The sequence below is a fragment of the Sinohyriopsis cumingii genome, chromosome 6, assembly GCF_028554795.1.
Source record: "Sinohyriopsis cumingii isolate HCF-2022 chromosome 6, ASM2855479v2, whole genome shotgun sequence".
Taxonomy (NCBI): Eukaryota; Metazoa; Mollusca; class Bivalvia; order Unionida; family Unionidae; genus Sinohyriopsis; species Sinohyriopsis cumingii.
In genome coordinates, this window is record NC_142966.1 from 75741022 (window position 1) to 75767428 (window position 26407).

Consider the following 26407-nt stretch of genomic DNA (forward strand, 5'->3'; position numbering starts at 1 on the left):
CACAAAGTGATGCTTCCATATTATTCCAGTAATTAATTTGTGTCATTACAAGCCTTGATTTGCAAATAAATTGCCAGCCATCAAGAATTCCCATTGCCGATTGACTGGGACAATTTCATTTTTACATGAGGAAGAAATTATATTGATATGGCATATCCATTGGTAAAGATAAGATATAGAAGTACCATTTGGGCAATGTATCTCATAGTTCATAATCATAGGACTAAAACATTCAATAGATTTTATGTGTTGTGTTTTACTTGAGGTGAAAATTAATATGGTAATCTTAACAGAACATGTTTATTGTTAAGATGCATATGAACGAAGGTAACAGTCTAATATTTCTTTGTCCATGGAGAAGTAAACTTTATGAGAAAAGATTTTCAACACCCGAAAAGATAGCAGGAATTGGCACTGATTTATGGATTGTAGTAAATGCTGCCACATAAACAATTAGAAGTAGTGTATCTATCATTTTGTTATATTATATAGAGTTCATAAAGTATGTCTTTTTTATATAAACAGATGAAATACTCCATATTCTAGTCTGCTGGTTGTAGCAAAGTTATCTTTTTAATTGCAGTTATTTTCTCCTTTAGAAACATTTTGTATATGTAGAATTATATAGCTCTGAATTTTGTGAATCTCCGGCAGTGATGTAAAAACAACTGGATATGTAATGCATGTTTGTATGTGTGAGATTCCCGATGTAAAATTATTTAAAGCTGTTTTAGTTCACAATTAAGGATACATTATTTTTTATGAGTTTTGAGCTGTGATGAACCAAATTAAAATTTTTAATTAATTTCACATTACTTTTGTTTTCTTTCTCTCTATCCATCACCCAGTGTGTATTTATTTGTTCCTGTAACAATTGACCATATGATGGACTTTAAGAAGGTACAAGATGTTGGAGTTTGTAAACAAAACTTAGAGATTACCATGATGGAAATAATGTGTGATTCTGTATGCAGATACCTTGAGAATGGCCCAGTACCTTGTTAGGTTCTGATGACTTTGACTCAGCTTTGGAAAAACTGGTTAATTTCATATCACTGACATACAGTGAAACATAGGTTGTGATAAACATCTATATGTCTCTTAACTATTTCATTACCGCATGATAAATCTAGTTCTCCATCTACCATTACCAAACTTTGTAAATATATTGTCTTGACTTTGCAGCAGGAATAAGTGCCTTGATATCTGGGTCTGAAGGTTGTTGGTTACGATTGCAGTAATGGCAAAGAGGGATATAATTTCTGCATGACAACTTTGGTTTTACATCTTTGTTTAAGACCGGGACTGTAGATGGTTCACACTTTGAGGTCACCTATCTAAAAATGAGTTTTGCTCATTCAGTTTTTTATCTTGCACTTTCAGCAAAGTTTGTGGAAGGCTTGCACTTGTGAAGCCTAATAAAAATTCAGAGGTCGTTATTTCTGAAAGTTAAAGAAGAAACATTGTTTATGTTCAGTAAATTGGTTTAGACTTTGTGCTGTGACCAAAGCTTGTGGATGGCTTGTATTTGAAGGAAACGGCCATGCGATTTTAAAGCCAAAAAGTCAAATGTAAAGAGTTATTGTGACTCAGTGAATAATGGGCTTGCCACAATTTGTCTAATAAAATGGGAGTCGAAAGGTCATTTGTCAAAGGCTAGGAGAGTCTGATACAAAAATAATGGTTTCTGCACAGCATGTTAAGTTCAAGACCAAGTGCCTATAAAAAAGGTCAAGTCATTCAGAGCTGTTCGTTAGGAATCTCCAGAGTCATCCAATTCTTACTATTGCCTTCAAAGAAAACTATAGCCCATTTCATGCAGACTTCGATGAACTTCGTAATTGTCTCGGAATTTTGATCACGTGGCGGGTGGTCAACTGACTGTAATATCCACTCCATAGGTGGTGGGCAAAATATGGCTAACGCTTCAGCATCAGCATGAACTTCTGTAACTACTTGAACATAGTTTATCGAGTTGAAAAATGCATATTCCACAGCGATGTTGCCTCAGATATGGACGAAATTTATTATTGGAACCATCCTGTCTTATTTTCTGGAAACTAGGGCGGATTTCAAACCCATACGAGAGAGTAGCCTTGAGCTGTTTACATCTGGATATGTACATATAAGTAAGGAAACGTTGTCGAAGTAAATTTAATCCTGACAATCAAAGAGCAAGTTGTTCAAACTATTTCTGTGCATCCGAAACGTCACTATAATAAAATGCGTTTCATATGAGTTTATCAGATTTGTTTTTGAAAGTCTGTGGATAATTTACCTATAAATTTCAATCATTTAATTAATTTTATTTCTGAAATATTTCTAAACAGAAATGGACGACATTTTGTTATGTACATGTACCCACCGGCGTTTGATTGGCTGGAGTATAAAGTAAATCGGGAGGTTATTTGGATAATTACGGAGGAACCAGGTTAAATTCGGTATGAAATGGGATATTGGGGTAGGCGTATAATATACTAATCATGGTACTCTCTCATGCATTGAAGTGAAGCACATTGTGGGCAACATAGTGTTGTAAAAGGCAAATAAGCTGACCAGCGATGGTACAAGAAAATGAGTTAAAAATGTATAGGTTAGCCAACACTTGTTCCTAGTTTCTACATGGCGTTACTGGGACCAGACGTAAAGTCTCAGATATGCCTAAAGACTACTTTCACGATTTCCCTAATGAGCCTTGAAGTGGTGGGATGTGCTATACAACCGCAAACGTCTACTATAGTTGTCACTCTATATTAACTTGGCAAGCAATGCTATTTGGTTTTCTAAGCTTTAATTGTTGATTTTCTACCCTGCTGTCAATTGTCGCATCCCCCGTACATTAAAACTCTGCATTTATTATTAGTATAAATATTTCAGTCGAATATATTTATGGTTGTGATCGATATTGTGGAACAAATCTCTGTAGAAGGGATCAACACATTAATGACCGAAAAGAAATTCCAGGAATCCAATATTAGAATATTTATTCATTTTAACTGATCAACATTTCAAATTGCGCCAACTAGACAGTTAGACGCCGTTGTGAGAAAACACCATGTCGATACACCCTTCCTTTTTGGGGGGGTTGGTGGGTGGGACCGCTCCGGTAGCCTAATGGTTAGAGCGTCCGCCTCGGATGCGGGAGATCATGGGTTCGATTCCCGTGAGACGCCGTTTTGAGAAAACACTATGTCGATACACCCTTTTATTTCGTGGTGGTGGTGGTGGTGGGGGGGGGGGACCGCTCCGGTGACCTAGTGGTTAGAGCGTCCACCTCGGATGCGAGAGGTCGTGGGTTCGATCCCCAGCCGAGTCATACCAAAGACTTACAAAAATGGTGCTAACAGCTGCCTCGCTTAGCGCTCAGCATTAAGAGGTTAGTGTTAGGTCTGGGCGGCCTGGTGTCAGGATAATGTGACTGGGTGGGACATCATGCTTCATGTCTGCGGCATGATGCCCCAGTGCAAGACATCACTATAAACTGTCACACCGAAGACATCGTAGCGATATGACTGAAAAATTGTTAAATACTACGCTAAAAATCAAAATAACACACTACTATTTAGGGGGAGTGGCGTTAACAAGATTATTAAAATGGCTGCTACACTGTCTATATTGGATTTCTGATTAGGACCCATTTTACAGATTCAACAAGATGTCATAAGAAGTCTAGTGGAAAAATGGAGGTCATACTAGAAACAGATCGGCACCATTTTTAATATTTTGACCAACAAAAATCACAAGAAGTCTTTTGGTAAAAATGTCACATTATCACAATACAATGACTTTCCGTGTAGGAGGAGTAGCTGTTGCAGGATTTTCAAGATGGCTAGGCAGGTGACCACAAAGGCTGTCCAATCGACACCATTTTTATTTAGGACCAACTGGAAATCATAAAAGGCCATATAGGGAAACTCCATATCGATATCGCAGTTCCGTCCTTGAGGAGTAATGATAACAATAATTATAAAGATGGCTGCAATTTCTGTTAGAATTCCATGTTGTTTTGATCATCCATCTAGAAGGAGTAGCGTACAATCCTCGAAATAGTTTAATAGGAGTAGCGATAACAAACTTGTGTTCGAGCACCGAGTGATGGCCAAAGAACAAATGATGACGGATCAGAGGGCGACTCACATTTGCTTGTTGAGAGTGCAAATGTATTGGAATAATTTAAAATAACATCGTTTAATACATACTGTGTGACACTCATGTGATCTAGAGTTGTTCATTATGTGAGGTGCCTATAAAGTGAGATCTCAAGACCTTATCCCGTTATTGTGACAGTAGGTACCGATGTGCATTGTTAGTAGCCTAGGGAGTGGGAATCGTGAGCAGGATTAATTGGCTAGTCTGGTCACGTGGTAATTGTGTCATCCACTGATAAGTAAAAGCTATTTAAATGCTTTCTTGTGTTACTTGATTCAGTCGGAACTTTGCTTTTCATTCTTTTGGGACTGGGTAAGTTGAATGTTTTGATTGATATTTACAAATGAAAGACAGTGGAATATCCACCATAGTGCTTGCTATTGCATGAGATATACGATATTTGAATATTTGTTTATAACCACAGACCATTAAAATTTTGTGCCAGCATATACATGTTTGAATTTGATGATTGATTTGGAGGATCCTCAAATGCATTTAATGATTTATTGTGAAAACATTGTCCAGTTACATCTCCAACTATTTGTTTTTATGCATTGTTCTTATTCTTCAAGCTAGTAATATTGGTTTTCTTTAACATCAGGTGGATATTTTTTTATTGGCATTTAGAATTTAGTAGGACAAAAATCCCATTGGTGTCTTGTGTTGCATAATTGTTTTCAACCCCAAAATGTTCATCTTATTTACACAGTAACAACAAGAAACTAAATGCGTTAATGGAAATAAATTGCACCCAGTCTGCTGTATCAGAATTAGGAACGTGAGCAACTTGTAATAAGGATGAACATTTTGGGAAACCTTGCTGGATGTAACACTTATTTATGACATTGGCTTCTGTAATGTAAATTGTCCAAAAACTGATTTGTAGATATAGCTTTAGTCTGCACTCGGATTTGATGAGAAGTTGCCTTTGACGGTGTATACAGTAGTTTTATAAATATAATTATGATAGTTGTGAGAGTTAATGATATATATTATTTCATATGCAGCTTTTGTTGCAAATATGTAAGTACATGAAGTTCTCTGAGACACAGAAATCTGCGTAAAAGTATACCAGATTTTGATTTTGGATGCATGAAAAATCCAACTGCCAAGTCATACAAGATATGGCATTGGCAAACTTCTCTTGCATTTGACCCATTTATAGAGAGCAAGTATCAGTCATGTAGTGTGTTGACTTTCAAACAACGGTCTAGTGATTGTAAAGGATGAAGGTAAAGATGAATAGGTTAGATCTTAGCAGACAAGGAAATTAAGACACATGCTAATTGATTGCTGGCACATATTGTTTTGAGGAAAAGGCATATGCAAAAGACATTAAACGCCTAACTTGAGTAAAGATTAACCTATCCGTGGTGTTTGGAACACTTGCATTTTATTATTGCCCATATTGAGAAAAATAGTACCAGTTGTCAATGTTATACAAATTCCCATGTTACTTGTCATAAATCTTCATCAAAATCAGATATTTATTTCAAACTAAAGTGAAGTCTCTTAGTGGACTCCTGCTAGCTGTTGCATCACAAGATAGTTATCACTGTTCTCAGTTGCCTAGTTTTTCATTCTATACAGTAGTACAAAATTTGGTACAGTTAATCAGCAGTAAAAGTCTGATGACTTCTGTGTTAGTGGTCCAACAATATACTCATAATTTTCTGAATTATTGCAAGGGAAAAAATACATTATCATTAGGTCTCGTATTTTCAGAGCTGGGACGCTTTATGTGTTCCAAGGAGGGAATCATGAACTTTAGATTTTATACTCTGTTGAGAACCCTGGTGCTGCAAATAGACTTTATGCATTCCACTGTATACAAAATTTTATTTTAGTTTATGATGCAACAATCGGGCATTTTTTCAAATGTTACTTTTGGATACAGTTGACATGAAAATTTGGACAAGTGTTTGAACAATGACCGCTAAATTAATTGCCACTTTGGTTCTGTGTGGTACCGAGTACATGGAAAGTCAACATAATTTGTTGTTTTGTTTTCAAGATGGTGAAAATCTTTTGGTAAAACGTATAGTTCATTTGCCATTCTCATGTACAGTAGGCAAAACACTTAAAATATTATGTTTTTGTATTTTCAGAGTCTTGGAATTGAAAACCATAATGATGTATGCAAGTATTCTGACATTTGTTGTGGCAGCATATTTTTTGGCAGCAGCACCAGGAGATCTCAGTTATGTACATTTTTCTTTAGAAATTGAGCCAGCCAATGAAATCCATGTACAGATATTTGTAGAGTCATGGGAGCTGTTCAAGACAAAATACAGTAAGTCAAATTTGCTTTAAGTTTTGGCTAGGGCAAACTATCTATATACCATAGCAGGGAATATTTGATAATATTGGTCTGTCTATTGCTGTAAAATCAGTAGCAAAATGCCTGGTCCCCCTCTAATTTCATATTGGGACCCTCCTGTATTCTAAGTGTGGTGCCTGTCAGGCTTGTCATAGTATATAACTTATTTGACTGTGTAAACTTTAATCACACTGAAATCCAGGATGTATTTTCAAGATGTTGACATACCTACCCTAATATTGTGCAATCTTATTGAAATTAGATCTTCATTGTCCTACATGAAGTGCAGATACGATTTTAATCAGATTGTAACATGGCATATCATGATATATAAATGATTTTGTATTCTCAAAACCTCCTGACAGGATCATGTTTAAAAAACAGTTTTCAGTAATATTTGAATATAGAAAGAAGAAAAAAAAAACACCTCTTGAGTGTATGCCTATTATATTAGCATGCATAAATGATAAATAGTTATGATTGGAGCTGATGTAAAACTATCATTTGGGCAGTATAAATAGCAACAATTAAAAGGCATAGTGGTCAGACATAAAGCACAATTTTACATATTACGGAATTGGCTGACAGTAGCTAGTGAGATGTGTTTGGAGACTGCAGTGGGTGATCCCATTGTATTATTTAGCATAGATAAGATCTCGGAGTGGAAGAACCCAGTATAAGTAAATCAAAGATATGCTAGATGCATGTAGGAGAACAAGTTATTACGCGTCATTGCCCTGAATGAGAATGTTTAGGCCATCTGTGTTATTGATTATTAACAAGTTTGTGAACCATGTCAGCATTTCTTTGAAGCTGGATTTTACTCTGCATTATATTTAAAAAAATCAAAGATTGCTTATTTCATTGTCAGAATAGTGTTAAAGTCTGATTTGATTTTTTTGAAGGCAATTTAGGAAGCAGTTATGTATCAGCAAAGCATACCAAGCCCAGCACAAATTAATTTCAGAACTCCACATTGGCCGAATTTTACTTTCGTGAAACACATCAGTAAAAGGGGTGGGGTGCATTTAATTCTTGGCATGTACTGCAAGCAACATATTGACATACGTAGTTTGTGTTTTTATACAATGTCTCTTGAAATAGGAGCACCACGCTGAATTGAACGGTCAGATTAGTTCTTTTTATTATTACCTTTTTATAATGATAACCATTCATTGACCTATGTTTGTCATATTGATTTTAGCCCTGAAATTGACTGAAAGACAATAATAAGCACACACTTGTGTTTGCACAGTTGATATGTGTTAATAAGTACATATTAACACCCATACTGAGGCATTTGTTACTGCTGTATTACCTGTAAAGCCTCATTAAAGTTGAAAATATTATCCCCCACCCACCCAATCAAATGATCATTCCCAAATGTGATGTGTATTCATTTTTCTATAACGAGAATACTTCATCCTCAGACTGCATCACAGTTTTGACAAGAGTCACTTGGAGGATCCATTGAAATTTGAACACTATTATTAGTCCATATCTACTGAATGTAGTGAGGAGACCAATGACTCTTGCATTACCTTTAAACCCTATGAAATTTATATTTGAAGTGTAGTAATTGCTACATTGTGTGTCAAATAATATTTAAAAAAGGGGAATTTTGTGGATACTTTATCTGAAGCCAGTGCTTGTGGAATTTGAGTCAGCGCTTGTGCTTTTTGTAAATGTCACTGTCCTGTGCCTTTGTCAAAAATTATTTTTCTTTGATCACTGTCTGCCTGTGACTTGATTCTCTTCCATAGATGCTAGGAGGTTGTCAAGCTAAAATTCACCAGACATGGTGCATAGTATGTTCATATGGGAAAACAAGCTATAATTGTTACTCAGTGGTCAGAGACCACATTGTGTGGCCGTGTCAGACAGTATATACATTATCAAGAAAGGTCAGTTAACTGAAGAAAATGTTCCAGTTGACATCCTTTAGGTTACATGTAAAGAGTTGGGATCGCATTCAATTCATGTGTTTAATTGATAGTTTATAGTATAATTTAATGCATGCCACTGTAAATTACATTACAATGTGAAAACAGTGATTACATATTTAATGTATGTGTGTCATTTGGGTTTTTATCGTAGCTTTAACAATTTTTCAATCATATCGCTATGATATCTGCAGTGTGGCAGTTTATTGTGTCCATTCTCAGAGGGAGAATATAATTGACTGTGCATCAGTGAGGGAAACAATTTTCTGTGAGTGATTTAATTGTATCATTGTCACACACTGTCTCATGATCAAATTGGGAAGTAATCACTTAATCACTTGACCGATTCCAAGTGAGAGAGTTGGTGAGTGGAAATATCCTTTAATTGATTTGCTTTTAAAGGGTCTGTAATCTGTACCACCAATACTCAACATGTAGTGTAGGGTAAATCTGCAGACTGTACAAAACAGCACTGTACATGTAGACATTGAAACAGTTGAACCCATTCAGTTGGAATGACAACAATGCACATCTCGAAGACATCATGTTCTATTCACTTTATCATTTTGACTTGCAATTAAAGACATTATTTGGCGATTCCATTTACTGTGATGAAATTAATATACCTATATTTATGGCAGTGCAGACCTTCCCAAAATTATGAAAATGTTTTTACAGAGATCACAACCAGTGATGGTCCGAACTTCATATTGGATATGGCTCACAGAGGCATAACAAATCGTAGGTTGCTCATGTATAGGTTGTTGGTTGTGTTTACCAACAGAAAGTTGAATTGCTTTGTCAGTATTCTGCCATCTACTGTAATACTTTTTGTCCGTTTTTGTATGCAAATTTTGTCCATTAGTTACATACACGTATCTCTAACTCTATCAATAAGTGAACTTGAGCATCAGAAAATATGAATGCTATAATGTTTATTAGCATTAACCAGTTTTACTTTTTCAGTGCTTGACATGTCAGCATTGTTAAGCAGTCTTCAGAATTGAAATATTAAAATTCTTTTTGTTATAAGTCTACACATTCACAAACTGAAGTCTGAAAAAGATCCCATGTTTGAAGTTTGCTGGCAGTGCAGCTATCTTGAAGATCCTGTTAATGTTGTTCTTCATATTTTCTAGGGTTTCTCCAGAAGGTTTATTTTGATTAGTTTCTTGTAAATAAAAATTACACCAATATAACTTCAAATATGGTTACCATAATGGCCATTTTGTAAATCCTCTTGTTTGATCTCTTCCAGAATGGAAAGTTGTATTGACTAGGGGTTTTCACCAAAATACTTCTTGTGGTATTTTCATGGTTCTAAATGAAAATAGTGCTGATCTGACCTCTGACCTACTTGGCAGCGATCTTGCTCATATTGTCAGTGTTTTCACCAAAGCACTCATTATGGTGTCCAGTTTGTCCTAAATGCAGATAGCGCCAGCTTGGCATCCAATATAGCCACCATCGCATCCATCTTGAAAATCTTGTTTTGCCATTCCTACTGAATGGAAAGTCATAACAACATGGAGTTTTCACCAGAAGACATATTATGATGTCTATGTTGACCTAAATGAAAATGGTGCCAGTCGTACATCAAATATGACTGATACAATGGCCATCTTGAAAATCCTGTCACTTCTCATTTTGAATGGCCTTAATGAAAAGGATACCAGTCTTGCATCTAGCATGTCTGATACAATGGCCATCTTGAAAATTATATCACTGCTCCTTTTTGAATGGCCTAAATGAAAACGGTGCCATTCTTGTATCTAGTATGACTTATACAACAAACATCTTGAAAATCCTATCGCTACATCTTTAGAATGGCCTAAATGAAAGGCGTGCCAGTCTTATATCTAGTAGGACTGACACAACAGACATCTGGAAAATCCTATCACTACTCCTTTTGAATGGCCTAAATGAAAATGATGTTAATCTGACATCCATAACGGCCAGCACAATGGATGGTTTGAAAATCTTGTTATCACTTGACTCGGAAATGACATCAAAATTCAGTAGGCAAAAATGATTTGGTTTGGTTTTGTTAGTTTTAATGGTACATTTAACACATTCTAGGCAACATTTTACGGATGAAATGGGAGCTACAGGGAACATGCAAGTGCCTTTTCCATGGACACACCAAGGCATCCTGCCTTGTGTGGACTGTGTGGAATTGAAGACATTGGTTTATGAATCCAGTGCTCTACCAGCACAGTTACCACAACTCCGAATATAGAAGAAATAGTCTTATCTTGGATTCCTGGAAATTCTTCCTCTGTTTTTGTTGCTATATTATGATTATAACATTTGACAGAGGCCTGTAGATTATTTTCACTTAATTCTGAATTTATGCTGCCAATGCTCTTTGCTTGGAACTTGAAGAGTTGTAAATGTGCTGATCATTCTAAAAAAATGACAAGTTTTTTTTGTTGTTGAGGTGAATGGGAAGGGGGCATGGTATTGAGAGGTGAATGGAAAGGGGGCATTGTATTGAGCAAGTAAAAACAACAGAACACATGGGTGGGGGGGTATTGCTACAATTAGAAATTCAGTGTGATTTAAAAATATTTCTTACTTGGACAGAGCCTATTTATAGATTATGGGTACTAGGAGATCTCTCCTTTTCTTAGATCTGTAGATGTTAGTCTTGGTTAATTCTACCTTTTCAGACAAACAGTATGAGAGCACAGAAGAGGAAGCCTACTGGGGCTCTGTTTTTACTGAGAACATGAAGAAAATTGAGATCCACAACCAGAAATACAAGAAAGGAGAGAAAAGTTACTGGATGGGAATGAACCACTTTTCAGATCTGGTAAAGTCTTTTCTGATGATGCAGTATAATGCAAAATTTGTTAGAGATTTTTTTTACCTGGTCACGTTAACCTGCAGCTTGGCCCTGCATCCTGTATTCCAAGAATGTATGATTTATGGATTATTTGCAGGCCCTATTTGCAAATTTATTTAGTGAAGCTCACTGTGTGGTTGTAATATTAATAAGATCTGGAAAATGTTCTGCATGCAAGGAAGTAGATCAGGGCTTTTTGTTACTGAATATGTTATCAGTAAACCTTAAATTCTGTCACAGTAAAACATGTGCTTCCTGTGTTAGTTGCTTGTTTAAAAAAACTTAACTGACTGCAGGCATATTCCTTTCTTTGAATTTTTTTATAGAAATTATTATTGTAAATTCAGCGATAAGATGGTTTCTGTGAGTGAATGAAAATTATTTTTTATGCTTCTTTGGCTACGATTGGTCTATTCAGTAAGCTTGGAATCGGTCTAAAATCATCTGTGGTGATCTTTAATCTTAATGGGGGTTTTAATGGATGCTATGGAGGGAACTTTCTTGTGCCAAAAGTGAAAAATAAAGGTCACTGGCTTTTAAGGGGACATCCATAGATGAACCCTGTTGCAGGATTTTACCAACTTGAAAAGCAGTATATGCCATACCTATTGAGCTGATAGTGGAAATGACTGAAATATAGCACACACTATCAGTAGACCCCTCCCAACCCTCACCCCATCCACTCCATCTTTTTAGGCTGATCACACGACTGTTATGCTTGAACCAGCATCAGAGGTTGCTCACCAGCAGTTTGCTCAATCCAGGTATGAAGATAATGGCTAAGTAGTGGGCAATTATCCTTGATTATCTTGAGTACTTCTCCAGGAAGTGGTAAGAAAATGTGTCATTGCGTGATGCAGCTTGGAATTGAGTGACAGAATGTTTATTTAACAGAACATCTTTTAGAGATTAGCTGGAAACAAAATAGCATTAAAGCACTAGACCAAATGTTGACTAAGCAGAGGATAATTAAGAACCTTCACCTGCACAATATGACTACTCCAGTGGCCTAGTGGTTAGAGATTCCACCTCTAATTTTTGTAAGTCATGGGTTTGAACCCTGGCCGAGTCAAACAAAAGACTTATAAAGTGTTAAGTGTTGGGACTGGTTGGCCTGGTGTCAGAATAATGTGACTGGGTGAGACATCATGCTACATGTCTGGGGCATGATGCCCCAGTGCTAGACATCACTATAAACTGCTACACTGCAGACATTGAAGTGATATGACTGAGCAATTGTTAAAGCTACAATAAATATCCAATTCACACACACTCTACAAAATAGGTTGTTGAAAGTTTTTGTACATGCCTCTCAGCAATACCTTTTTCACATATAATGGATTGAATTGAAAAGTTTCAGCTACCCAAGTTTCTTTGGGATACCTTTGCCAACTTCTCAAAATTGTCCCGTCTCCATAGAATGTAAAATAAAATTGGTGATCAGATTACATTTGGACTTTGGACAGTTCAAAGAAAACGTCTTATTGGAAATTCAGTTATTAAGGTATAAAACCCTTTCTTAAGAACTGCAGGACAAGGATGCCTCACTAACTGATAGATTTTAGAACCAAACTTTGAAGGGTTAGATGTAGGCAATCTCACAACTCAGAGCTATGCTATACGTTCATCTAATGTTTATGAATGGTATTCTCTTTTTCAGAAAGCAGAAGAGTTCAATGCACTGCATAGTGGATGTGTAAAGATGAGAGTCAATCTAACAGATACTACCTGCAGTACATTCCTACCCCCACATAATGTGATGCTGCCTGATAAAGTCGACTGGAGAGAGAAGGGATATGTAACACCTGTTAAGGACCAGGTATGCTGGGACTGTTGTTGTTATTCTTGGTTTACTGTGTGAAAACATTTGCTGGAGTGCAGAACAGAACAAAAAGTTAATTCACTCATGATGACATCCAAGGACATGTAATTGCTGTATGTTCAGGGGTTTAGAGTTTGGATTATATGTGCACTGGTATATTTTTGGACATGAAAAAGCTTTAGAACCTTTTACCTGCCAAGAAAAATGCGTTTTACATGGGTCAGGCATCATGAAAGTACATATTAACGAGTTATAACCATCTTGTTAATTTAAGAATAGCAAGTCTTTTGTTGTCGCACGTGTAGGACACATAGTAGAGATTAGCATCGCTGTTCCTAAAAGTGTTGTTTGAATAATCATCCTCATTAACATTTCACTAAGACAGAGTGAATTTAAGAACAAAGTGAGGATTAAATAAACTGTAATTTTCTCGCAGAAATGTGGAGGGGAAGCGGACATCTGAAGGTCCACCACTTTGATCAGTTTTACGCCTAATTATTTTGAAAAAGTTATAAATATGCTTAGTATCATTTGTACACAGGTCTGACTTGTTGGTTTTGAAACCCTGACTTTAAAAGTTAAGAAATTAATTATTTAAAGAAAATTTTAATTTAGCATGAGTCTAAATTGAGATGTCATTAAAGAAAGTAGCTCTGTATTGTGGTCTATTTGGCGGACTGACTTTAGATACTCCCCAGCACAGTGAATGACATGATAAAGTATTTTGCTTGTGCCAAGTGACTGTAAGTAGACTAATTAGTCAACATTACTAGGAAAAAATAAACTAATGGATACTGTTTTGTACACCATGTTTAATATGGATAGATAATTAAAATTCATTTACTCAACCAGTCACATTCTCACCCTTTCTAGCTAAACCAGAACATTAAGAAATGCTGCCTCTAACGAGTGTTACTCTCTTCTTGTGATGGAATTTAAGACATTCTTATTTGACTAGTGTTAGAACTAAGGTTAGGATTAGAGTTCTTGCAGTTATGAAACATGCAGAGTAAAGTCCTCGTATAAATTTTGTGCCATGTACAAGATTCTCACAATAAAATGTTTTAAAAACAATTTTGTGAAATCCTAGAATGTGAGTTGGACACTAGTTGAATATATTTATAAAAACAATTTCTTCCAAGTTAAGCTTGCACACTTCATACTTTGTTTCCTTATAGATTAACTATTAAATGTAAAAGTCAAGCAGTATACATTATTATTTCGTACCCATTTAACCATAACATGGTTGATCTGGTATTTTGATTAAGATAATTAGTCTGCTTCTGTATCACATACCCGGATTGGATCTTCATTGGGGTCTCTTTGACATCTTCATGATAATATATTTAGATACAGTGAATCAGACTTTCATAAATCCCAAATTTTTTAAAGCTATGAATATTCCAAAAGTGTAAAATATGAGTTATGTAATACATACAAAACCATGTTTATATTTTGTCGCTATTGGTGGTGCGTAGGAGAACACGCTTGATTTGGGTTTTGAATGCATTTCAGCATGACAGCCTAGACATCTTTCTGCCATATCGGACATTTTCTGTTTACCAACTTGTAAATAAACATGTGTGCAGTTTTATATATATTTCACATTGAAAATAAGCCAATCATGCCCAGGTCTGATAAATAACAGTTTGAGATAAACCTGGGTTTTCAGCCTGTTCTTAATATTTACTATCTTTCCCTTTTCAGGGTCAGTGTGGCTCATGCTGGTCATTCAGCACAGTAAGTATTTTTACAGTATATATTTGCAGTTCTGGATTCTTACATCAGAAACGAGATAGTTTCCATTTCCTGAAGTTGTTTCACTTTTACTATGCATAAACATTGATTAAATTTCCAGTTTTTTAGACTCCTCAGGTGATGATTATTTTGTCCAAAAATCCGTTATTCAGAATATCAGTTATAATCAATGAGGATTTTTTTTGTTCCATATGGACAATCAGTTTAAACAAATGACATGTAAATGATTGGCGATTTACAGCATAGGCATTTTGCAGTGTTTTTGACTCGTATCAGTCAGCCATTTGAATTATATTCCCAGCCAACCTGATATATTGTATGGGGTAGTAAGTCAAGTCTAGACTTTGAGCCACTGAGGATATGAAATGAGAACAAGGGCAAACAAGTTTCAAAGATTTTGACATTATAAACAATATTATATGTGGGAGAGGGGATTTAATGATATTCTTTTCTTGACAAATGTTTGAATTATGGGACAAAACTAAAGGGTTTAAATTCCTTTGCTCTTCTCTTTCTCAGACAGGTTCACTGGAGGGTCAGAACTTCCACAAGACCGGTAAGCTGATCAGTCTTAGTGAACAGCAGCTGGTCGATTGCTCTGATGACTTCGGAACCCAGGGCTGTAGTGGCGGTTGGATGGACCAGGCCATTGAGTACATCAAGAAATATGGTATAGAGACAGAGGAGGCATACCCATACAAAGCCAAGGTATAAATATATATTTAATTGTCTTGCCTTCACTATTAAATCACCTACCATGCAGCATAACATTCTGTGTAAAAGTTTTATTATAGGTATCTCCAGGAAGATTATGTGGTAGTGCATGTTGCAGATGAGACAGTGATTTATGTATTGCATGTGAATCCAAATTTTTCCTGAGTCCAAGTGTATTTTATTTAGTCAATTGAAGCAATATCTCTCTTAATTCCACTCAAGAACACTTTTCACCAGGAAATTGCAAAATGGTAAAAACTCTGTAAGCACTGTGTCGTGTGGTACCTGTCTGAAATTGTGTTAGGGCTGTTCCAATAAAACATACTTTGGACACAGGGAAGGCACTTATAATGTGGAGGAGTCTTCCAATGATGCAATGTCAAATTTCTTTTGGATTGTCATATTGAACTGATTGATTAATCTGAGTTCCCTGTTTGAGCCTTCTCTGGATACCATGTGTGATTAAATGGAACAGCACTTTATCTTTTTATTATACACACCCGGTGTGAACAGCAGGTCAAGGTCCAGTACTCCATTGGAAATATGAATAGAGTGTTCAGCAGTGATCATAATCCATGATTATATTGTACAACAACACCAGAGCTCATAGTAGTATACACGTATACAAAAGCAATTGAACATATATGGTGTTTAGTGCTTACTTTATTTTGGAAATCATTAATAAGATGTACAACAAAGTCCCTGATAAGCTGTTACATAATGCAGCAGCAGATCTTGATCTACCCTGCTAATGGTGGGATATATGTTTCACATTTAATCTGTTTTGTTTTTAGAATTGCATAATTTTTTTAATGCAAAACTGCTTAATTTGGCAGACATCTTGATATGGTGGCCATCTTGAAAATCTTGTTATTGCTTCTTCTTAATGGATTATTCAGTGAATATAGGTTCTCACTAGAATATTTCTAATGATGTCTGCATTGACTTAAATGAAAACGGTGCCGATTTTACATCCTGCCTGGAAATATTGTTATTGCTGAAGAATTCTTGGCTATGAAAACAAAGAAACAGCCCTATTTTTTTTACTGGGGAAATTTTTTCCCGGTAAAGTGTTAGTCCTTGGAGGGAATTTCACGCAGTCAAGTTTGAAATGTAACTCATCACACCAGTGAAGATTTGAAATGACAAATCTTTGATATCTTTACCATCAATGTTTTTTATACATTTAAAACAGGATCAAAAATGCAAGTATAGTTCCTCCAAGGTAGTCGCAAAGGACACTGGCTGTGTGGATATCGAGAGTGGCAGTGAATCAGCCTTGCAGCAAGCTGTTGCTACCATTGGTCCAATTTCCGTAGCTATTGATGCCAGTCACAGTTCGTTCCAGTCATATTCAGGAGGTAATGACAAAACCTCCCATTTTTTCTTCACCTTAGGAAGCTATTTGGATCATCTATAAGAAAGCCTCTGTAAGGAAAGTAGTTTACACTGTTTTCTCTAGTTTTCCAAGATAAAGGGTTCCTTAAGTTCCCCTTTTGTCAAGTTTAAAGACCAAAAAAAGTATAGTAGCAGTGTGCTATTTTGCCTTAGCTGTAGACCTAAATAGCTGATGGGATGGTTTATTGTCCATCATCTGTCCATTAGCCCAAGTCTATTATCACTACTTCTCCAAACTACTTGGAGGTTTGCCATGAAGGTTTTCACGCATTCATGCCATGGTCTAGTTGGTTCTGGATGAAAACGATACTGCTTGCAAGTCTCACATTGCGGCCTTAGTGGCCATCTTGAAAATCTTGTTGTCACTACTCCTACTTTGATGGTCATATCAACATGGGGTTTTGCTGAAAGACTTCTTATGATATTTACTTGGTTCTAACTGAGATTGGTGCTTACGTATGGTGTAATATGGCTACAACAATGGCCAGCTTGAAATTCTTATCTTCCGAATGAATGGTCATATCATCATGTGGCTTTCACTAACAGACATTATTTTCATGACCTTAAATTAAAAAGGCTCTGATCTGACATCCCATATGTGGCTGTCTGAAAATCTTGTAAGTACTCTTCTTCAAGGGAAAGTTGGTATGGCCTGGGATTTTTATCAAAGAGCTCTCATGGTGTCGGCTTGGTCCTAAATGAAATTGACTAACCCTTAATATGGACACCATGTTAGCTATCTTAAGCATATTGTTGATCTCTACTCTCAAATGGATGGCTATATCAGTGTGCAGTTTTCAGTAGTAGTCTTCTTATGATGCCTGGTTGGTCCTAACTGAAAATGGTTCCAGTTGTATATCTAATATCGCTACTCCCGATGAATGGATGATTATTGTGACGTGGGGGTTTGACCAATGCCCTGGATTTTCTTGATGGATCAGAATGATACTTCGAGAATTTTATGGTCCTCCTCATAAGATGTGTACAAGAAAAAATCACATTGCTCGTTCACGTTTTGTACACAACAATCGAGGTGGAATTATTCTCATATTTTTATGAATAGCCGTGAATCTTGGTAAATATTGTGGTCATAATCTGAAGATGTGCAGATCAACAAGTCGATTTGATGCTGATTTTTACTTGCAGCTGAATACATTGTCTGACAGACTCTTATGATTTCAACTGGTCTCAGTTTCTGATTGATCACTGAAATTTTTACATATTGTTATCATATAAAGATGCACATCTAGACAGATTATTGTTTTAATTATTTTTCCCCAGTTATTATTCTTTTTGACTTGGAGCTGTGTTTAGTATATGACAGAATCTTGTCTGGTTTTAGTGGCTCATCATGAAACTTTGTACATGTGTTGGCAGTCATATGAAGATGTCTGCCATCAAGAAACCGCTATGCTTCCTCGATGTGTTGTTGCATATATTACCATTTTTGACCTGCAGCTGAATAATATATTAGAATCTTCTGAATGAAACTTAATTGCAGTTTTTCGTTCTACTGGTCATGGACTTGAAGAGCTTATGGGATGGCCTGTTGTTTGTCAACGTGTCCAGTAGATCAAGTTTATTAGTCCTATTCCTAAAGTTCTTGGAGGATTGCCATGAAACTTCACACATACTGATGTCTAGAAGGTCCTAAATGAACAAAGTGCTGCTCAGACATTCAGTATGTTCACTGCAGCAGCGATCTTGAAAATCATACCACTGCTCCTTCTGAGTAGATGGTTGTGTGAATGGGGGTTTCACTAAAACATGTCTTATAATGTCTGGTTGATACTACATGAACATGGTGCTGGTCTCATGGCATCCGTCATGAAAATGTTCCTGAGTGGAAAGTCATATATATATATATATATATATATATATATATATATATATATATATATATATATATATATATACACACACACACACACAGAGAGAGAGAGAGAGAGAGAGAGAGAGAGAGAGGGTTTTCACCAGACTAAATCTTATGGTGTCAAGATTGTCCTAAATTCAAATGGTTTTGCTGTCATGTTAAAAATGTTATCACTACTCCAGAAGAATGGATTGTCATATCAACACAAGGTTTTCAGTAAAAGACTTATTATGATGTCTGGGTTGGTCCTAAATGAACATTATGCTGATCTGACATCATTATGGCTGGCATGACAGCCTTCTTGATAAGAATGTTATCTCTGCTTCTCCCAAATGGGCCATTCCAGTTGCCAAAGAGGTTAGAGTGTCCTTCTCAGATGCAAGAGGGTGTGGGCTTGCTTGTTTGGTGCCTAACATTAAGATTTTAGTGTTAGTACTGGTCGGCATGATGTCAGGATAATGTGATTGGGTGGAACATAATTATACATGCCAGCAGCATGATACCCCAGTGCTAGACATCACTATAAACTGCCACATGGCAGACATAGTAGTGATATGACTGGAAAATTGGTAAAGGTACATTACAAATCCAAATAACACACATACACACATTCTCTCTCTCTCTCTTCCAAATGGAAAGTTATATTGGTGTGGGGCTTTCACCAGAAGACATATTATGATATCAGGTTGGTCCTTAATGTGGCTGCCACAGTGAACGTATTGATAATCTTGTCCCAAATTCTTATGAATGGTTCTGTCATATCAAGAAGGATTTTTACCAAATGGACATTAACTCATAAAATTATTTCTGCTGTAACAAGCCAGACTGGAAATAAAAAATTCCAGGTTGATCTGATTCCTTCTGTCTTAAACAAGCAAAATCACATAGATGTTTTATTCACATTTCAGGAGTGTATGAGGAGGCTGAATGCAGCAGTACCGAGTTGGACCATGGTGTCCTAGCAGTGGGATATGGCACAGAGGATGGTAAAGATTACTGGCTTGTGAAAAATAGGTATGAATATGATGTACATTATTGTATATGTTATCCAAATGTTTATTATCAGTTATCCAAATGTTTGGTACATCCAATGCCAGCACCAGATCCAACAAAGGTTTGGTACATTCAATACCAACACGATATCCACTGATGTTTGGTACATAGAATACCAGCACCACATTACACAAATATTTGGTACAACCAATACCTGCAAAATATTCCACAATATTTGGTACATCCAATACCAGCACCACATCCCAAATGAGTTTGGTTTATCCAAAACTAGCACCATATCCCACAAATGTATGGTATAATACCGCAAACATTTCTGTATTACTCAAACTTTTCCTAGAAGAGACATGCACACAAGTAAATACATATCTTGTTTTGAGCTAGTGTAAACAAGATTTATGACATAGGAATATATACTTTATCAAACCAGTTCTTTCAGCTGTCTTCGAACAAAACAAAAATGTAGTTTTGTATTATTAATATTTTAACACTTTCCAGATCATTTTAACTGTTAAGTGTCGGTTTCATTCAAAACAAATTTATACCAGTTTGATTAGGTTCATCTAAGAATATTGACACATGGTCCCAAGTGTAGGCAGATGGTCAGTAATTCAGAGGTGGGTGGAATAGGGACTGTCATGATGCTTTTCAACATTAGTTCTGAAATCATTAAGAAGTACATGTGGGGAAAAAGACATTTATCTAGTCTGCTTAGGCTCGGGTTATAGCTGTGCATTTTAAGGCATTTTACAGTACTTAAAAAATTAGATTGGAATCGATAAACTCTTTATCTGAAATGCAGAGAAGGCAACAATTTCAGATTTTGCAAAATTGATATAAAGTTTTTGTGAAAATTCTTCATTTTCTCCAAAATCCTTACAAATAAAAATAACGTAAGATTTTTTTAGCAGCAGTTTTATATGTAGCATCAGTGTGATACATGTATCTCATGTATAAAAATCAGAATATTCATTGCAAAAAAACGAATGTTAGTATGTAAAAATGGTGGCAGGATGAAAAGAAAAGGAAGGTTCATATATCTTGCGGGGAAAACTAACGTTTATTTTTGCATTGTTTTGTTCAAATTCGGGGTTTGGGAATGAAAATACCAATACACTACGTTGATTGGACTTTATTCATACCCATCCCACCCTCCAGCAACGTTTTGGGGGAGTATACATGAATGGGTGGCTTTTCCATTTGTCTGTCATGCTTTTGATTAATTAATCTCTCCTGAATCATTAAGATATCTTTTTGAGACTGCGTGCTTTTGTATCATGACCGGACGTTGTAAAAATGTTATTCCCATTTTTATTACAAACTGGGTCAGTCACTCCATCATACCCTTGTTCAGCTATATCTTGTGGACCATTTGAGATATCGTCATAAAACATGGTATGTATTTGTATCATGAAAAATAGTCTCAGACAAGAGTTGTCTCCTCATTTCTGAAAATTGTATATTCATATTTTGCATATCGTCATGATTTTGTAATGTCACAAGAAATTGTCAGAAATTATTTCCTTACCTAAGCTTTTATTCAAATATTTAAAGAAAAAAAAAACAGACGTGTACAGTAACGTAACCACTGTCATTTTTCTCATTTTGTTCCCTGTTTTTCAAAGAAATGTGAAGCACACTAGTATCATAACTTGTCTCTCTTTCCTTTCTGCTGCGTAACTATAATGTTTTAAAATTAAGAGATCAGTCTTGGTATATTTAGAAGGGTTAGTTTATCTTCGGGGTCAAGGAAACAGCTCAGTATGCTTCTCCATAACTTTACAGCAGTTTCGATATATGGATAAAACTTGGTATAAATGTGTATCATTTCTAGGTGTCACATAGCATATTTGGGTGCTGTCTTAAAGGTCACAGGTCAGTAATTTATGACTAGAAGATACGTCGTGTACCACATTATGCATCATGTTTTCGGGGTTAAGGTCACATTGTTCAAGTCAAATTTGCACTTGTGCTTTCTAATTTAACAGCTTTTTTAAGATAAATGGTCAAAGCACTGTATATTTGTTTATTGTCACCAGGAGATGTTTGAGGTCTTCAGGGTCAATGGTCAAGGCCACACCCCAAATAAGGTTTCTTTTGTTTCTCCTTTATATGATTAAAGTTGTTTGAGGTACAGGGATTAACCATAGTGTGTTTATGCATTTCATTTTGTTGGCATGTCCTTCATCACATTAAAAGTTTATCTTCAAGGTCAGATAAAAAAATTGTTTGTTAAACCCAACCTTTTCTGCACTTTTTCTCCTATGATCTTTAAAATACAACAATTAAAACATGGTTTCTTTTAATGTCTGCACTGTAACTCTATAACACTTTCTTCAAGATCATAGATTTCAGGATTGTGAATTTTCATGACTTCACTATAATAAGCATTGGAAGCAAATTCATCAATTTGTGTATTTTCTTTACAGCTGGGGTGAAAGCTGGGGAGACAAAGGCTACATTAAGATGGCCAGAAATAAGGGAAATATGTGTGGTATAGCAACATCATCCAGCTATCCATTAGTGCAGAGGAAAGATGAGAGGTGAGCGTTAATTCATAGTGGGAGTGATGTACAGTTCTCCTTTATTTTAGCATAGTTCACTACATGGTGGGTTTGAATGTAGCAATCATACCATAGATCCCATTTAAAACTTTAAGATAAACAAATCTCTGCTCTCCAGTATTGACAATCTTACAGATACATGTATCTTTTATTTCAAAACGCTACTCATCAACAAATTAATTTTTTACCTGTTAGTTGGCAACCTGTGTATATGACCGATGCGAGCCATTGTGTTTAATAAGAAGATATTTCGATAAAATCCATCGATGTTGGTGGGTGGGAGCATGATGATTTTCACTAGTAATGTAATCTTGAAAGAAACAGATAATATTGCATCTAATAATTTACATATATCATATTTAGAGGACCTATCGTTTCAATTCTAGAATGGAAAATATGTTCTTCTATAAAATAAAGTACTTACATGCTGAACATTACAAACTGTTTAGATGCTAGCTGACATTCCTGATGCTGATGCTAAATAGGTGCTGTGCTGATGCTTTGAAATTTTGGTACGATTTATATGTTTTGTAGTGATTGTTCCAGCAATCATGTCATCTTTGTACTTTCACTCAGATTGGAAATTGTCACAAACTAGGTCCTTTTTTGGTAAATAAAACTGTTGGATTAATAACAAACAAACCTTAAAGATTTATGTGGTTAAATTTGTTGTTTTATTTATTCACTTTTTCTAACACAAACTGACCAACGAACCAGCCTGAGTTACTTGGATGTTTTCATATCATTCTTACATGTTACCATGACAATTTGTGCAATTGTCAGCATGACATTGGTAAGCTAGATTTTCAAAAGTTGGAGCTAAACTATTTAATAAGCGCAAACTTTTGGGAACTTAATTTGCATGTTCACTATTTTAAAAGTTAATATCTATCAGATGGAGTGAACATTCTGATGGACTTTCCCATTAAAAATTACTGAAGGATTTGTATTAAGACATCTCTGTTTTGATATTTTTCAGATGAGAACAGTGTCATGTGTATCACTTGAAGATTTAAACTATGGCCTCATTCCAAGAGCTTCTACCGAAAGCTAAGTTGAAGTTCCTTAAACATCGTTTGTTCCGGAAGCAAGCCCCTACGTTCAAGTGTAGATCCTGTATTTGTTTGGTGCTTTTATTGGATGGAAAACTGTGGAAGCTGCTAAGACCTTCCGAAGAATAAATGATCTTCATAGTCAGAAAACGAAGAACATAATTAAGAATGATAATTATTGTATTAAAGATCTTGTTTTCAAAATTTCATTTATAATTAACGGATCTTACAATTAGGACCACTTTCGATGTAAATACTGCCCATCTTTACTGTTTAGTTTTAAATGGTCTTAATATATTAAAAATATTCAACATTCTCAGAATATTGCATATTGGTTTATTTCATCGATAAAATGATAATATGGCACCATTTTTTGAAATTTCTGCCTTTCTACAGGAGAGTTGTGTTTATATCTTAAACTTTGTGATGCCACATTATAAAGAATAATTCTCTCAGCTTTGCTAATATTTTCAAAACCTTTAATATTTTAATTTAAATAATGTTATTCTTTTGTATGCATAACTGAATATTTGATGCAAATTTTCTGTTTCGTGTATTTTGCAGAACATTCAGTTTAGGTTTCAGAGATGGTAATTTAACATGAATTCTCTAAATTAAATGTTTCTTCATACCTTTGGACTTGCACAGTTAATCTCCTTTTATTTAGGACTCGTCATCTGAATAAGTACATCCATGTATAAATATTTACTGTGTTCGTCTTTGAATTGTTTCCTTATTAAAAGGATTTTTTTTTATAGAACACCAAGTGATGCTTCCATATTATTCCAATAATTAATTTGTGTCATTACAAGCCTTGATTTGCAAATAAATTGCCAGCCTTTAAAAATTCCCATTCCCCATCGACTGGGACAATTGAATTTTTACATGGGAAAGAAATTATATTGATATGGCATATCCATTGGTAAAGATAAGATATAGAAGTACCATTTGGACAACATATATCAAACATTGTTCATAATCATAGGACTAAAACATGCAATAGATTGTATGTGTTGTGTTTTACTTGAGGTGAAAATTAATATGGTAATCTTAATAGTACATGTTTGTTGTTAAGATGCGTATGAACGAATGTAATAGTCTAATATTTCTTTGTCCATGGAGAAGTAAACTTTATGAAAAAAGATTTTGAAGACCTGGACAGATAGCAGGAATTGGCACTGATTTGTGGATTATAGTAAATGTTGCCACATAAACAATTAGAAGTAGTGTATCTATCATTTTGTCATATTATATGGAGTTCATAAAGTATGTCTTTTTTATATAAACAGATGAAATACTCCATATTCTAGTCTGCTGGTTTTAGCAAAGTTATCTTTTTAAGTGCAGTTATTTTCTCCTTTAGAAACACTTTGTATATGTAGAATTATATAGCTCTGAATTTTGTGAATCTCCTGCGTTGGTGTAAAAACAAATGGATATGTAATGCGTGTTTGTATATCTGAGATTCCCAATGTGAAGATATTTATAGCTGTTTTAGTTCACAATTAAGGATACATTATTTTTTACGAGTTTTGAGCTGTGATGATCCAAATTAAAATTTTTACTTAATTTCACATTACTTTTGTTTTCTTTCTCTCTATCCATCACCCAGTGTGTATTTATTTGTTCCTGTAACAATTGAGCACATGATGGACGTTAAGAAGGTACAAGATGTTGGAGTTTGTAAACAAAACTTAGAGATTACCATGATGGAAATAATGTGTGATTCTGTATGCAGATACCTTGAGAATGGCCCAATACCTTCTTAGGTTCTGATGACTTTTACTCGGCCTTGAAAAACCTGGTTACTTTTCATATCACTGACATACAGTGAAACGTAGGTTGTGACAAATATCTATATGTCTCTCTTAACTATTTCATTACCGCATGATAAATCTAGTTCTCCATCTACCATTACCAAACTTTGTAAATATATTGTCTTGACTTTGGGGCAGGAAGAAGTGCCTTGATATCTGGGTCTTAAGGTTGCTGGTTACGGTCGCAGTGGTGGCAAAGAGGGACATACTTTCTGCATGACAACTTTGGTTTTACATCATTATTTAAGACCGGGACTGTAGATGGTTCACACTTTGAGGTCACCTATCTAAAATGAGTTTTGCTCATTCAGTTTTTTATCTTGCACTTTCAGCAAAGTTTGTGGAAGGCTTGCACTTATGAAGATAAATAAAAATTCAGAGGTCGTTATTTCTGAAAGTTAAAGAAGAAACATTGTTTATGTTCAGTAAATTGGTTTAGACTTTATGATGTGACCAAAGCTTGTGGATGGCTTGTATTTGAAGGAAACGGCCATGCAATGTTAAAGCCAACAAGGCAAATGTCAAGAGTTACTGTGACTCAATGAATAATGGGTTTGCCACAATTTGTTTTTTAGTAAATTTCTTGACAAAATTCTGGATGGGTTGCACATGGAGGAAGAAATAAAATGGGAGTGAAAAGGTCATTTGTCAAAGTCGAGGAGAGTCTGATAGAAAAATAATGGTTTCTGCACAGCATGTTAAGTTCAAGACCAAGTGCCTATAAAAAAGGTCAAGTCATTCAGAGCTGTTCGTTAGGAATCTCCAGATTCAACCAATTCTTACTATTTCCTTGAAAGACAACAATAGCTCATGAAGACTTCGGTGAACTTCGTAATTGTCTCGGACTTTTGATCACGTGGCGGGTGGTCAGCTGACAGTTTTAGCCACTCGATAGGTGGTGGGCAAAATATGGCTAACTCTTTAGCATCAGCATGAACTTCTGTTACTACTTCAACATCGTTTGTCGAGTTGAAAAATAGATATTCAACAGTGATGCTGCCTCAGATATGGACGAAATTTAATATTAAAACCATCCTGTCTTAATTTCTAGAAACTAGGGCGGATTTCAAACCCATACGAGAGAGGATCTTTGAACTGTTTACATCTGGACATGTACATGTAAGTAAGGAAACGGTGT

At 35.5% G+C, this 26407-nt stretch overlaps 2 protein-coding genes across 2 annotated transcripts in view; both read left to right on the forward strand.

The window, feature by feature from the left end:
• LOC149797235 (uncharacterized) overlaps positions 1–26407 on the forward strand; it is a 66458-nt gene that overhangs the window by 19447 nt on the left and 20604 nt on the right. The gene's annotated exons all lie outside the window — the stretch shown is intronic.
• On the forward strand, positions 4307–25026 carry LOC149797236 (procathepsin L-like). Its single transcript, XM_089961935.1, has 10 exons — positions 4307–4461; positions 6258–6442; positions 11085–11227; positions 12921–13079; positions 14790–14822; positions 15360–15548; positions 16750–16915; positions 19734–19839; positions 22266–22379; positions 23380–25026. Exons 2-10 carry the CDS (start codon positions 6280–6282, stop codon positions 23381–23383), a joined length of 1077 nt encoding a protein of 358 aa, XP_089818061.1. The 5' UTR covers positions 4307–4461; positions 6258–6279; the 3' UTR covers positions 23384–25026.

Bases quoted from the DNA above. Each gene is read 5' to 3' on its own strand.
- LOC149797236 (XM_089961935.1), top strand. From the start codon at position 6,280: ATGATGTATGCAAGTATTCTGACATTTGTTGTGGCAGCATATTTTTTG. The intron at 11,228-12,920 runs GTAAAGTCTTTT...TCTCTTTTTCAG, and splicing joins TGAACCACTTTTCAGATCTG to AAAGCAGAAGAGTTCAATGC. The intron at 14,823-15,359 runs GTAAGTATTTTT...TCTCTTTCTCAG, and splicing joins CATGCTGGTCATTCAGCACA to ACAGGTTCACTGGAGGGTCA.